This window comes from Podarcis bocagei (assembly GCF_964188305.1).
Source record: "Podarcis bocagei genome assembly, chromosome: 1".
Taxonomy (NCBI): domain Eukaryota; kingdom Metazoa; phylum Chordata; class Lepidosauria; order Squamata; family Lacertidae; genus Podarcis; species Podarcis bocagei.
The window spans coordinates 88,094,381-88,109,589 of NC_138125.1; the positions used below are offsets into that span (position 1 = coordinate 88,094,381).

The 15,209-nt window shown below is 50.6% G+C and overlaps 2 protein-coding genes across 2 annotated transcripts in view; one reads left to right on the forward strand and one right to left on the reverse strand.

The window, feature by feature from the left end:
* The window catches only part of PTPRN (protein tyrosine phosphatase receptor type N), a 35,875-nt gene extending 26,070 nt beyond the window's left edge, over positions 1-9,805 (forward strand). Inside the window, exons 18-23 of the mRNA XM_081213810.1 lie at positions 283-402; positions 1,727-1,893; positions 6,437-6,490; positions 6,772-6,836; positions 7,108-7,181; positions 8,526-9,805. Of these exons, the coding sequence (XP_081069936.1) occupies positions 283-402; positions 1,727-1,893; positions 6,437-6,490; positions 6,772-6,836; positions 7,108-7,181; positions 8,526-8,597 (552 nt within the window). The 3' untranslated portion in view covers positions 8,598-9,805. The remainder of the gene's footprint in view (positions 1-282; positions 403-1,726; positions 1,894-6,436; positions 6,491-6,771; positions 6,837-7,107; positions 7,182-8,525) is intronic.
* A 340-nt stretch (positions 9,806-10,145) lies between these two features.
* LOC308576343 (uncharacterized protein) overlaps positions 10,146-15,209 on the reverse strand; it is a 35,487-nt gene continuing 30,423 nt past the window's right edge. The window contains exons 21-22 of the mRNA XM_081175613.1: positions 14,068-14,122; positions 10,146-11,408 (exon numbers count right to left, since the gene is read on the reverse strand). Of these exons, the coding sequence (XP_081031739.1) occupies positions 14,094-14,122 (29 nt within the window). The 3' untranslated portion in view covers positions 10,146-11,408; positions 14,068-14,093. The remainder of the gene's footprint in view (positions 11,409-14,067; positions 14,123-15,209) is intronic.

Below are 15,209 nucleotides of genomic sequence, written 5' to 3' on the forward strand. Positions count from 1 at the left end.
CTGTGAGCAGGACCTAAGCACAACAGCAGCACTCAGCTTGTGTCTGGCATTCAGAGGCACGCTGCCTCCAACAGTGTTTGGAACAAAGCCCTTGTAACTAGCAGCCATTGGTAGCTTTATCCTCTGTGACTCTGTCCTATGAGAACATACAACCGGGGCCCATTCCCTCGACCCACACCTGCTCCTTAGTACCTGCTGTGGGCTCTGCCTTCTTCTGGTCTCGAGAAGAAGGGTGTTTGCATTTTGAGGGCTGGGAATTCAATGTCTGTTGCTTGTGCATAGATGGTGTGGGAGAACGGCTGCACCGTCATTGTCATGCTGAGCCCTCTAGTGGAGGACGGCGTCAAGCAGTGTGACCGCTACTGGCCTGATGAGGGCTCCTCCCTGTACCACATCTATGAGGTGAGTCTGGTGAGCGGTGGCCCAAGGGCCTGCGGACACAGTTATTTTGTGATCAGCATCCCTGAACTTGTCCCAGGCTCCTATTTACGTGATTCAAGGAAAAGGAATCCCAAGTTGCCACTCTTTTTATGGGCATCTAGGGAACATACTGAGTTGGCACAGTGGTCCATCTAGCTCAGTACTGACTACACTGACTGGCAGTGGCTGTCTCCTAGTCCTACCTGGAGATGCTGGGGACTGAACTAGGGACCTTCTGCATTCAAGATGGATGCTCTGCCACTGAGCTGCGCCCCTTCCCTAGCTTCCTCTTGTCTCACAAAGCGGCAGTGACATCCTTTTCATTCAGCTCCCTGCTGTGTGACTGAGCTGAGCACAGCCGTACTGAGAAGCACAGAGATGCTGGCTCTGTGGGAAAGGCTTGTGACATCTGCCCCACCCACATGGGCACACCATTTACATGCACCTCTCCCCTCCCCCAGTCAGAGAGAACTACCTGCTATGGAGCCAGTTCCTCCTCCTCCTGCCACAATCTCTTCCCTGATCCTGGGTAGCTAGCTGCCTACTGCCCACCAAAATCCTTGGTTCTTGGGCCCTCTTGGGCAACACAAAAGCCATCTTCTATGTACAAAGAGCATAAGGAAACAAACTCCTTGAATCACGGAGTGCTAAACTGCTTTGTGGCCTCGCAAGGTAACATCATTGGCCATCCCTGACCCAAACTCTTACTGCTTTGCACAATTCTGTAACCCTGCAAAGGGCCAGGAAGTGATGTGATAGGCCCAAGGTAACTTCTGCAAGGGCTGCCTGGTTGATACGCTCACTGGGTCTGCAGCCCTGAGAGGAGCTGCCTGTGAAAACCAAATGGTGCAGACAAACCCCAAGTCAGCTGGCTGTATGGACACAGTGCTCACGAGGGAAGAGCAAGACAAGTCCTACATGGGCCTGACAACTGCAGGGGTGAACAGAGTCCCACTTCCCCTGGTCCAGGGAGAGCCAATGTGGTAATCTCTAGATGTTGTTGGACTTCAGCTCCCATGGTCCCTGACTGCTGGCCACGCTGGCTGGGACTGATGGGAGTTGGAGTCCTGCAACTTCTGGAGAGGAACCACGCAAGCTACTCCCGCTCTAGCCATTTGGGGGAATGGTAGGAAAGGAATTACAATTGACATAGCAGAATAAAGCATTGGGGCTGGGCTGGGCTGGGGGAATAGCAGCAGGGGAAACTGGGGGCTGGTTGGCTTATGTATAGTTGGCTAGGGAAGGATAAGGCCTCTCAGTTAATATGCTATTTTTCTCCCTCTCTCCCCCTTTCCCCACCTTACAGGTGAACCTGGTCTCTGAACACATCTGGTGTGAGGATTTCCTGGTGCGCAGCTTCTACCTGAAGAACGTCCAGTCTCAGGAGACACGAACTCTGACACAGTTTCACTTCCTGAGCTGGCCTGCAGAGGGCATCCCCACCACCACACGGCCTCTCCTTGACTTCCGCAGGTGTGGGATTTCTTGCCTCCCTCCTCAGTGGTCAACTAGGATGAGATGTTGCGGGGAGGGGGGCGCTCTGGCACATGGTGTCTGTGACAGCACTGGGCAAAGAGGAGGGTTAGGAGTCAGAACTTATGTAGCTGAGTTCCCAGAAATGGGCTAGGCCATGCTTCAGATCTTTCCTAGCTATTCTGGTCCAGAGGAAGATCTTCAGGACCAGTGTTAGGAAGCCTTCAGGGGAAAGGGAGGAAGACTTGAGTACCATAGAAAGAAGGCACAAGTTAACATACTACATTACTTGTGCCCCTTGGAGCCATTTGAAGGCACCCAAGACAAAAGCTCTGCCTTTCCCCCCCATGAGCTTGACATCCCCTCAGAATGGGTGTCACAGGCAGGTCACAGTTAAGATTGGTGGAAACGGAGTCATAACGTGTGCTGATGACCCTTACAGTACTATCTCCTTCCCCACCCTTTGCAATACAGATGAGAAGGCTGATTTTTATGTGTTGAGGCACTCCATTTTCCTTGCATCCCAAAGGCTCTAAGGTAGCCATCAAAGTCCTCTTCAGCAGCCTTTCCCCCCCTCCATTCCCAGAACCAATTACCTGCATCACTCCAGACTTGGGAACTGGAGGTGTCACTCAAAAGTAAATTGCATTGATGCCGACTGTGTCGTTTTCTCTTAACTGTCAGCATTTAGCCCGATGGCGTTAACTTTGTGCAGGAAGGAATGTTCTGGCGCATGAGTCATGCTGGGAGTCCCTGTAATGGTTGGGAAATAGTGTGCATCTGGGCTTTAGCTCTGTGGAGCATCCGCTCTGACTATATAGGCTGCAGTGCTGAGGGGCTACCTGGAAGTAACATAATTACGCACTGTGCTGCATTATTTGTGTGGGTCAGAGTGTGGCGTGTGGGCTGGTAGTGACGCTTAACGTAGATGACGAACCCTTTGCCTTTCAGCTTTAGTATCAGCCTTAGAGAAAGGTAACCTCAGAAGGTACTGATGTGGGGGAAGCATAATTTGGCATTTAGTATAGGATGCTCAATACTTTGGGTGTGCGCGCACATGCGCCCACACTTGCAGTGCAGATGACGAAGGCCCTGCAAGGTCACGAATGAATCAGGATTTACATGTAGTAGAGAGACTGCCTCTCTGCACCGTCACCGCAGTCCTGTGAATGCTTTAACTGGAATGCGTTTTGGAAGATGCGGACTTCAAAAGAGGCAAGGATGGAGGGGGGTTGGGGACTCCGAATGCCTCTAATTAAGTGAGAAAAGTTTCATGACTGGAAAATACACTTCAGATATAGACAGGGGAGTTGTGTGCAGCTGGACCCTTTGAATTCCACACACCTCACTCCAAAGGGTGCCATTGAGGTGCAGTATGAAACACAGTTCACACCAGATACAATTTATTCTTCAGGACTGGCCATTTCCCCTGATTATTGTGATGTATGAACACAGAATCACAAGAAATGTTTTGAAAGGCAATGAATGTGTGCTTTAGTTACAGCAGGGTTCAAAGAATGGGGCTTTTGGACTTTGCTGGGCATCTTCCTCCCCACCTCCTACCAAGATTTGGAAATGGCCCCCTGTGCTGCCTCCCTCCCCAGTCCAGTTTCCATATGGGGAAAACCAAGTGGGATGTCTTACGTCAGCTGTGAGGACCCTTTGGCCCTCCAGATGTTGCTGAAATACAGCTCCCATCAGTCCCAGCAAGCATGGCCAGTGGCCGGGGTTGATGTGAACTGTTTGTTCAGCATTAACTGGAGGGCCAAAGGGGGTCCCCACACTTAGTCTAATGAAGGTAACTATGCAAATATGTGTCATTATTCTGCATGTTTTCTGACAGCAGCCAAGGATCAACGTTTGTGAGGGTCCCAAATTCAGCTGTGGTTCTGTGTTGTGTGGGTTCTCCCCACCACCCAGCCTCACAGTGAGATGAGATCCAATGGATAAAAACACTGCATGGGGCAAAAAAGTGGAGAAAACACTGTAAAGGAGCAGAGGGAGACTGCGAAATTGGGTCCTCCCCCCCCCCCTTATAGAGAGTTTGTGTCTGGAGCGATTGGCCCATCTTATGCAACCTGCTTCCAAATTATTTCTAACCTGTTTTATCCCCTCTGTCTTGTCCCTCCCGCGTGCTCCAATAAGCCTCTCTCCCTTTCTCTCTCTCTGCCTTCACCCATCCTCCTTGCGCAAGGGGACTCTGTGCTGGTGGTGGGTGTGGACGTGGGGCTGCTTAGCTTCCCCGGCAGCCATTGCAAAAAGAGGCATCTCTGGGCGTGGGATAATCGCCACTGTGCATTTCCAGATCCATTAGGAAAACTCTGTGTGGCTTCAGGCTTGGAAGATGACAGAGAGGAAAGGATCCCGGTGTCACGCCTTGGGGTTCAACGGTTCCTGTGGCCTTCTGAGCTCCCCCCACCAATGGCCCAGGGCACATGTGCAACCTAAGCAAGCTGAAATACGAGAGGATCCCAGCTTGCTCTCAGCTCTGCCTTTCTCTCCCATCTGTGTCCTGTCGGTGCTGCTTTATGAGGCTCTTTGCCTCTCTAGTTCCCTATGGAGCTCGCTTAATTCTTTCCTCTGCCTGCATTACACCATTGCGCTCTCTCTCTCTTCTTCACCATCACCTCTCCTCCTCCTCCTCTTCTTCCTTCCTTCCTTTTTCCTCTCTCTTTTTTCTCTCACAGCCGCCAGTGTCATTTTTGTGATTTGCAGCTAGTAATCCTGGCCCAGTTGCATAGTCACAAAAGTGATCATTGGCCGCCGTGCTGGCTGCATGGAACGAGACAGGGCCTCAGCTGCTGTCGTGCTCCACCTTCTGCCCTCCCTCCCTACTCTGCCCTCGTCCACCAGAGCAAAAGAGGCCCAAAACTAGATCCAGTCTCTTACGTGCAGATTGCCATTGGAGAACAAGGAAGCTGTGTGTGGCGGTTGTGAGTGGATGGAGGGTCTGTGCCATAAGGCAAGAGAGGGGATTTGTTCCATGAGGGCGAAGAGCCCATGACTCTCTGCCACCATGAGCACATGGAAATGGAAATGGCACTGTGATACGGAGCAGGTCCCTTGCTCATAGCCTGCCAGTTAAACCTACAGTTTGCAGGCAGTGGATGCAACACCTCTGGCTCTCATCATTCCTGGCCATTGGCTTTGCTGGGTGGGGCTGATGAGAGTTGGAGTCCAACAACATCTGGAGGGTCACAGGTTCCCTTTTCCTGCTATAAGATCGTATTTTTCACAGCTGAATGCTGCAGGCAGAAGTTTTGCAAATCAGCCTGCAGACATCTTCAATAATATTCTTTCTTCCCCACCTCTGAGATATTTTGGCATACTGCACCTGCTTTTTGGAACCTTATATATATCAAAGTGCTCCAAAATGTCAAGCTGCCTGACTGATGCTCTGCAGAGTAATGTGTCCTTTTTGATCCAGCCCCAGCCCCTTCAAAATGTGCAGCAATCAAATAACCAGAATATCATCTTATTTATATGTTAGATTCATTTGAGATAATTCCTTCTCATTGTTCAGACAATTTGACTAGCTGATCTGTGACACCCCATGGCGTGGATACAAGAAATTCCTCTCTCAAAAATAAAGAAATTTCCCCCTTGCCAGCAAAAACTCTAGTTCTGTAACTAGCAAGAAAACAAGGCTCTTCACCTCCAGAAGAGCAATCAAGGTGAAGTGATGAGAGCAGCATCACTCGCTTTGTGGAATCAGATGTGTAGCTGCGAAAAGGACCCCAAATTACAAAACAAAGGACTCTCATGTTGCTACAGTGGAACACTGGCCATGTGAAGGATACCCATTTCATATTGGATATGTAAATGTGAAATAAATGTTTTTGTTAGGAAAAATATATGGACTGGTGCAAGCAATCTCAATCACTTGTTCACTGCATTTTACCATGTGCACCATAGTAATCGGATTGCTTTAATGCACTCATGAAGGTAATACTTGGGTTATTTAATGGTGTGTTGCAGGGGGTGGATTAAACAGAATGACATTTTGCTCTCCAGTGGATCAATTAATATGTGATTTTTAAAATAGCATTTTTGGTGGGTGAAGAGGATTGAAAATCCAATGTGATGAACTGAATTTGAAAAATCCATTTGGGGGATTATTGGGAGACACTTGGAACGGGCTTTGAAAAGGGGCACTTGTCCTGCAAAGTAACATTTTAGGCTCCATGCCTCTTGGAGGCTTCTGCACTTTCACCTTTTTTTGACGATTTGGAAAATGTCCCATGGGCCACGTAGGAGGATCTCTGCCAGTTGACTTTGCAAAGTTCCATCTGTGCACAGTGTCCTGCCTGTATACTGCTGATAGTTGTGAGTAAAGTGTTTTGTTCCCACTTGGTGCTGAGCTCCTGCTGTCAAGAGCTCGTTGAGAACCATCCTTGCACCCATGCCTAGTTCTCCTTGGCTTGGTAAGTGAGGTGGGGAGGGTATTGCCTTAATCTGTGCAGCTGCCCTGCGACTTCTAAGCGATCAGTTGAAACCCAAAGCAGGGCTGCTCTCTGATCCCAACCTTTCCTTGTTCCGGCAGGAAGGTGAACAAGTGCTACCGCGGCCGCTCATGCCCAATCGTCATCCACTGCAGGTAATGCCCTGGGAAGGCTGAGTCTAATTGGTTGTGGTGTTGCCATGGAAACACCACCCCGCTGAGGTACAGAGAACGGTTCTTTTCAGAAGCACATCGGAAAGTGCGATGGATTTTGCTGGGGTGGGTGGGGGATTTGCCCATCAGAAGCAGCCCATGTCATAGAACTAAATTATACTGTCAGGTCAATAGGTCCCCTTCTGAGGGAAACAGCAGAGTTGGATCTCCTCTTTTGTTGTGTTGTTCTCAGCAGCAGTGCCAAACCTCTTGTCTTTTTGCAGTGATGGCGCAGGAAGGACCGGGACGTATATCCTTATCGACATGGTTCTGAACCGAATGGCCAAAGGTGAGAAGGGATGGGAGGGAAGGCAGGTCTCTTCCATGCACACAACCTGGTCTTGGCCAAGCCTCCAGGTGCACAAACTACTGCACAAAGACAGGTCCCTGCTGTTTGAAGGCCTCCAGCCCACCATCTCCTCCTGTCTCTTCTGCATTTACCCCCGATTACCTTCATATTCCACAGCCACCATTTCGTTCATGGGTGTATGGAGTTTCCCTCTTCACTGCTTCTTACCCCTTCACTCGATTCTGACTTTACCTCTCCTCCTGCCTGCTAGGTGTGAAGGAGATTGACATCGCAGCCACCCTGGAGCACGTGCGAGATCAGCGACCTGGCATGGTGCAGACAAAGGTATGTTGGGATGCTTGCTTTCAGGTAGCCAATGTAAGGCTCTGCAGCCCCAGCCAGCATCATCAATGGTCAGGGATGATGGGAATCATAGGCCAACATCTGGCAGGCATCACCTGTGCTATCCCTGCTCTGTGCCCACTGCTTGTGGGCAAAACCTGAAACGCCTGCTGGTGGCATAACTTGGTTCCTGGAGGGCATGAATAAGAATGCATTGGGACCTTCTGGCAGTGACAGGGTGGAAGGGAAGTGTAGGCTCCACCTGCACTATGCATTTAAAGTGGTATCACATCACTTCAAGCAGCCACGAACCCCCAAAGAATCCTGGGAGCTGTAGTTTGTTAAGGGTGCCGAGAATTGTTGGGAGACCACTATTCCCCTCACTGACCTGTAATTCTCAGAGTCCCCTTTGAAGAGGGATCGAATGTTCAACCACTTTGAGAATTATAGCTCTTTGAGGGGAATAGGGGGTCTTTCTTCTTTATAGCTCTCAGCACTCTTAACAAGCTACAGATCCCGGGATTCTTTGGGGGAAGTTGGGTGGTTTAAAGTGGTCTGATGTGGCTTTGTATGTGTAGTGCAGATGAGGCCTAAGTCAAGCAACCATTGTACTCTTTGTCCCTGCCTATTGGGGGAGGGGGGTCAGACATGGTGCTTGGTAGCATACTAAAGGTCAGGGGTTTTCTACCCAGGAGATAAGAGTGCCTAGGTTTGGAATGAGGAGGACGGAAGTAAAAAAAAAAAAAAAAGAAGAAACTAAGGACTTTTGGGTTGTCAAACCCTATCCAGAGCAGGCCGGCGCTGTGCTCCTTCCTGGCCAAGCTTACAAAAGTGGGCAGAGTGAGGATGCTCAAGTCTACCTTTGTACAGTAGGATAGCTTCTCCACACACACACACACACACCCTCAACCTCTTTATTCTCCATCTGGGCAAGCAAGAAGCATTGTCAAAACAAGAACAGGCAAAAGCCCCTTCTGTGAAGCAGGGCCAGGTACTTCCCCACCCCCATTCCCTGTCCCTAAAGCTCTTTACACCTGCAGTGGTAGGAAAGTGAGGTCCCTCTGATGTCGCTAATCTGCAACTTCCCAAATCCCGACCCATTGACCATGCTGGCTAGGACTGATGGGAGTGCAGCACCAGCCGCAGTGCCACACATTCCCCACCCCCTTCCGTTGAGAAGATGTTGCTGGACTCCAACTCCCAGCATCCAGGACTGGCAGCGGCTGATGGGAGTTGGAGTCCACAGGTTCCCCATCTTTGCTGCCTTTTTTCTAATATTGAGGTGAGGGGGGTTAAGAACATGATGTGGGGGATGCAGACAACCAGACTGATTTTATGTATCCCCAGGACCAGTTTGAGTTTGCACTGACAGCCGTGGCGGAGGAGGTGAATGCCATCCTGAAGGCCCTGCCACAGTGATGCCCCACTCGGCGTACCCCAGCTTTGTGACTCCCCCCAACTCGATCCCTTTTGCCTCTGCTGTGCCGTGTCCTTGCCTGGGATGTTCTTCCTTCATAAAGTCTATTTCCATGTTATCGACCATGACTGAATTTCAGCTACGGGTGGTGGCCCCTCACCTGCCTGCCCCACCCCTCAGCCCCTAACCCTCCTCATACTGTGGGGTGCTACCCTGCCCATGTTCTCCTGGAACAGGGGTTGCCAGTGTTGTGCCCTCCACATGCTGCTGGGCAACTACAACTCCCAGGAGCCCGAGCTAGCATTGCAAATAGCCAGTTTGTCATCTAGCAACTTCTGGAGGTTGACTGCCCTTGCTCTGGACGCAGCCCTTAGTTAGTGGGAAGTGGGTACTTGGACACACTTTGGAGGTTTGTCTGTGCCCTAATAATCATAGCTGGATGTGCCACAGAGCAATACAAGGGGCTCTGCGCTCAGACACCGAGTTAGACATATTTCAAGGCAAGTTTTCCAAGGAGCCTCCTTTGTGTGTCCAGCCTCTGTAGATGTGCCTGCTTCTACAAAGGTGAGAGGTGTAGACTTTGTGGGTGCATGTGGGCTCCTCGTCTATACAGAGTGCTGCTTTGTCCCTGTGCCATAATCGGGGGTAATATCCACGACAAGGCACTGCTAGGGAAGTCTATCTAATTAAACCATGTGGTCCTCATGCACCTTCCATCTCTTCCTCCTCCAATCATCTCCTCACCCTCGATTTGGAGCAGCCCCCAAAGGGTCCCTAGGTCTATGACAGGTGAGAGTGGGGAAAGCGTAACAAGGCTTCTACCCCAATCACTCCTTTCCCCTATGTCAGGCATGGCTAAACTGGGCCCTCCAGCTGTTTTGGGACTACAACTCCCATCATCCCTAGCTAACAGGACCAGTGGTCAGGGATGATGGGAATTGTAGTCCCAAAACAACTGGAGGGCCAAGTTTGGCCATGCCTGCCCTATGTATATTCCCTGTTACTTACAGCCTAGCAGCCTTTCCCTCCTTTTCCCAAAAAGGGGGCAGGGTGTCACTCTGGGAGAGATGGACCTATGCCTGCTCCTCCCCACTATGTTGCCCCATTCACTTTCTCTCTGTGATGTTATGTACACCAAGAGACATTTCTAGAGAATCTAATTTTGTATTTGATGTGAATAAAGTTTTTGTGTCGCGTTTGTGCAGCTGCAGCCCAGCCTACTCATGTTGTGTGTCATCCAGAAGGGGTGGGGGTGGGGCAGCGCTACTTGCATTGTGGGCTGCAAAAGCGTCCCAACGCATGCCAGGCACACAACCCATTCACTGCCCTGAGCCGCTTCCTTGAAAGGGAACTGCTTGCCTTCAGCTGCATTTGTATTGTATGAACAAGGTTCTAGGTTCAATCCTCAGCATCTGGGGGTTGGCTTGAGTCAGGGCAGACAACAACCCCACTCCTAGGGGACCCATTTATTTCCTTTCCTAGCTGGCACGTGTCAGTATTTGTAACTGAGTTGAAGTGCTTGATACCCGCGATGAAATTCTGACGCAGCATTCATTGCAAATAAATTTATTGACAATGTTTTCCACTCAATATACCAGGCCAGTGCTTTGAATTACAAAACAGATCAATCTCACTCCCAAGTCAAGAGATACACTGAGCAAGTTAACTCCAGCCCTGTTACCTTCTGGGAGAGGATTTCCTCCAAGGGATTGATTGGAGAGAAAAGAAAAGGGAGAGAGAGAATGGGGGGGGGGGGAGAGAGAGACAGCCCCAGCCCTCTCCTTCCTGGCATGAGAGGCCTATACTACACGCCCACTCTCTCTGCAAGGCCTGGTCTGGAAAAGTGACATCCCTGCCGCTCTGAGGGAAAATTTGGTTTATAGCCCTTTGGCCCTAGAGCAGCCTCCCCCACCCTTGGGTCTGCAGGTGGCTGCTGGGAGTCCAACCCCCATTGCTCCCCATATGTTGATGGACTACCAGGCTGAGAAATGCTGCTGTGGAGGTGAGGGGGAATCTTTGGCTCTCTAGGTGCTGCTGAACAACAGTAGTTCCCATCAGGGCCAGTGGCCAGGGCTGAGGAGAACTGTGGTCCAGCAATATCTGGAGGGCCAAAAGTTGCCCACAGCTGCTGTCGAGCACAAAGTCTTCTATGCTAAAACTGGAAGCCCTTCTCCCACGGTTTCTGTCCCAACACCTCCACACCTACCCACACCCAATCAGTCAGTCAACACTATAAACAGGAAGAGTGTTGTTGTGCTGCAGCCCAGAGAGTTCCTGCAGGAGCTAAAGAGGGCCAGAAGGCCAACCTGCATTGGAAAGGCTTATCACTTCCTGTGCCCACCACAGTTCACACAGCACCGCCGTCTCCTTCATAACGTATTCATAAAATGGTCCAGCGAAAAAAGTCCATCGCGCTCCTTTAGCCACGGTCCTCTCTTGCAAGGGAACGGGGCACCAGTGAAAAGGGAGCTACAGGCAGTGGGGGGCTTGGGGATACCTCCGCCCAACCCCACCAAGAGGTGCTGTTAACTCAGGAGCAGCAGCAGCATAGCTACAAGTACATTGTTGTTGTTTTAAAAAAAGATGGGCTGCGCCGAGCCCGAACCTTTTCAGCTACTGAGTGCTACAGGACACGCAGCAGAGAGAGAACTAGCGGGGAGGAAGTCACACACTCGGCACCTGCCCATCAATCGTTCCCCCAGGCAGGGCTCAGGGAGGGAACAGAAAGCGAAGTCCAGGCTTGAGTAGCCTTCTGGGAGCACAGAGTGCTAGAGAGGCAATTCTCCCATGGCTCTTCCAGACTCAGAACACACCTGGGGAAACAAGCAAGGAGACAGGACAGGAGGGAGGGGGGAGGAGGAGGAGGGAGAAAAACAGACACCGAGTGAATCAGACAGCAGTGAAAAGTGTTGTGACAGCAAGCAGAGCCTGGGCTGTGCACTACATCATCCAACCCCCCCCCCCCGCCCCCGGAGGTCAGGCTTCACCAAGCAGGAGTAAGACTTGCAGTACTGAGAGGGAGTAGGGTGGAGGGGCTGGTGAGGGGCTCTAGCATCAAGGCACAGCTGCTGTGGACTCAGGATTAATGATAAGGTCAAGAAAGAGCCACTGGCCTTTAACAAATCAGGGGAGGAAAGGGTGCATCCAAGCATGCAAAATAAGGAACTGTAGCCGGTTGCTCTGCAGAACCATCACCTTCCCACCCATCCATGGTCCCCTGCCTGTTAAAGGGTTAAACATGACATGAAAATATTCACCCTGCAAAGGCTTGGTTGCAAATTGCTCATAAGGAAGGGAAAAGGGAACCAGAGGTATGAAGACCTGGGGAGGGGGGAAACGAGGGGATACATTTTTTCCAATGTACAAAATTGGGGGAACTTGGGGGTGCGGCAGGTGCACATGTACCTTCTATGAAACATTTGGAATGAGTGAAATTCTTTTTTAAGACCTGATTTTAGTTGCTGAAAATGTGTGGTTGGAAGTTTTTGAAATGTAAAACGACCTAGAGCTTTAGAGAATGACCATTCCTGGGGATACTGCAGTCATATGCAACACTCAGTTCCAGGAAACTTTTCTGGAGCAAGAGGCTGAAGGTGAGTGACTAAGTTGTGACCCTCCAAAACTTGCTGGACTCCAACTTTCATCAGCCTCACACCCAGGATGGTCAGGGCTGATGTGGCGTTGTGATTCAGCAGCATCTGGAGGGCCACAGGTGAGCCACTCCTGAGTGAGAGGCTGCTGCTTTCGTCTATGAGAGAATCTAAGTAGGCACAGGGAGAACATGGGTTAGACACAGTGTTGTTCAACCTTGGGCCCCTGGATGTTGTTGAACTACAACTCCCATCATCCCCAGCCAGCTTAGCCAATGATCAGGCATGTTGGGAGTTGTAGTCCAACATCACCTTGGGCTCCAAAGCTGAAGAGCACTAGGTTCAAGCTGTGCTTATGGAGAAGTGGAGCCCCAGGTTGTACACAGAGGAGAGGCAAACTCACCTGTTTTTGTTATTTATAGGCAATCCTTCCTACAAAAGGAGCTCAGAGCAGATTAAATGTGTTCTCTTGGTGGCCTCACATATGGGCAATGTTCAACACCCAATTCTATATTAACCAGTGGAGCTCTTAGAAGCCTTCACACAGAATAATAGAAATGTAGAGTTGGAAGGTACCACAAGGGTCAACCAGTCCAAGCCCCTGCAATGCAGGACTCTTTTACCCAACGTGGGGCTCAAACCACGACCCTGAGATTAAGAGTCTCCTGCTCTACCAACTGAGCTATGCGGTGCTTCTATAATGATGTGAAGAATTAGGGAGAGCACTGCAGCTGAGGCTTATGAATTGAAACAGTTTCTAGGCCCCACTTTGCCACAGCCACACGCTGAAGCCATGTCCTCACCTTGCCAACTGAATTATGTGAATCCGCCCAAGAAACTCTCGGGTGCCCCTAGCTGATACAGCTGTGAGGGGATCTATCACCCTCCCTCAAAAAGGGTACCCAGTGCAGGGATATATCAGGGCAAGGACTAATGAGGAATCTTGTAGTGTGGAATGTGCACACAAAGGCAAGAGAGATTTGGGGCAGATCAATTCCCACAAACAAAATCACTAGGGCTGTGCATATTCTGTACTGCCAAACTAGGAGTGGACAACCCTTTGGGCCCCCATCAGCCAGGTCTTTATCTCCTCACACCCCACAAGCCAACTTTGACCACCAGTCAATCATGTGATGATTCCACTCACCTGTCAAAGTTGACCCACGGGGGTGGTCTGCTTTGCCAACATGTTTGCCTCAGGAAATACACTGGCAAAGCAGCACCCAGCAGGACTGAAGAATTCTGAACAAGATTTAGCCTCTCTCTCATCAGCTGATTGGGGGAGGGGGTTGCATCCTGATGCTTTGGCTGCACAACAACACATTGTGGGGAACTGACATGTGCAGCCAACACAAAACAAAACATCATCCCCGGCTCATCAGCTGATGGCAGCAGATTGATAGGAGCATGGTTTGGGGGGAAGCGGCCTAATGGGCCTGAGGTTCATGCATTCTGCTCCAAACCCAGACTAAAACACTGCAACCAGCAAATCTAAGGTCTGTTGATAGACTTAAACTGCACTTTCCTATCAACAAATATTTAAGCATTTTCAAAAATGCATTTGCCCCCCTGGCTCTACAAGTCAATTAACACCACCTACCCCCCCCCAAAAAAAAACCCAACCTCTGGATATTTTGGAATCCAGGAACAGGTGATAGAAAAGAAGAGAGGAAGGGAAAGCACATGGAAGTGGCTGCATCTCAGCAACCAGAAACTCACTTTAAAAGATAAGCAGTCTTGTATGGCAAAATGCCAGGCTGTGTAGGAAATATACACAGCTCTGCTGTTATTATTATTTTTTAAACCACCACCACCAACAGAACCACCCTGCAGACCTTTTGCCATTTCAACCAACTGGACAAAATGAACACTTGAGGGTTACCTGCAGAGAGGCAGCATGGAGGGGCATCAGACAGAGTATGCCTGTCCATCAGGGTCTGTGGCATGGGAAGCACAGGAGGGAGGGATGGGCAGGTGAGGAGACAAGCAGTGGTGGTGGCAGCGGCAGCAGCAGCAGCAACAGCAGAGAGAGAGAGAAAGGGCACCAACAAGTTACATTCCTACATCGAGCATCCACCGAAGCCTTATCCAGGGCCTGCCACCGGGGGTTACATTAGACACAAAAGGGATCAGGGAGAGAAAGAGGAGGGTGCAAAGGCCCTGGGAAGCAGGGGAGGGGGAAAGGAGGAGGTCACAGCTGCAGGGAGTGGTGCAAGACGCCAGCAAGCAGGGTTGAGAACCGCTGGTTTAGGGGCAGGCAAAAGCTGCAGGGGAAGGTGGCATGCACTTGCAAACTACAGGGCAGGTAAGGGGAACCTCTGCGGCCATCCAGATGTTGCTCCCATCAGCCTCAGCCAAAAGACAGGGATACTGGGAGTTGCGTCCCAGCACCATCTGGAGGAGCCACAGGTTCTCCACAGAGGTATAAACCTACATGCGTTATGCCTCACACATTCCTCAGTCCCCAGTAAGTTCCAAAAGCAGGAAGTGCCTTTCAACTACATTGTCATGACAGACACAACTAACGTAGCCTGGTCCGTGTTCAGACCTCCCTGCCCCCTTGTGGTACCTCCCCTCTCTTCCTCTGCACAGGAAATTGGGTGCTCAAGCCTTAGGGCCTAAGGCAGTTCCTACGTGAGTCTCCATGCCTAGGCTGCCCCCCCCCCAAAGGCTGAAGACGGGCAGCGCTGCCAAGTAAGCGGAAGAGAGCAGATTCCTCTCTCAGAGCTGTGCCTTCTCTGACATCTCAGCCCATCAACAGACCGCTCTGCTGCTAGCCACTGTAGGACGGCCACCACCTTCAGCGCAGGTTGAGTTCTCACTAGCCTTTCGCATATAGGGGTTGTTTTGTTGCCCACCCCCTCCCCCCAGCAGCAGTGGTCGGGGGATAAAGGCACAGGATTTGGTACCATTCATGGAGATGGATGTTAGTGCAGAAAAGGCACTCAGATCCAGGGCAAATTTAGAGGACGGCCCTCAACACAGGCCATCACATTCTGTTAATTGGGACGTAACAATAATAAA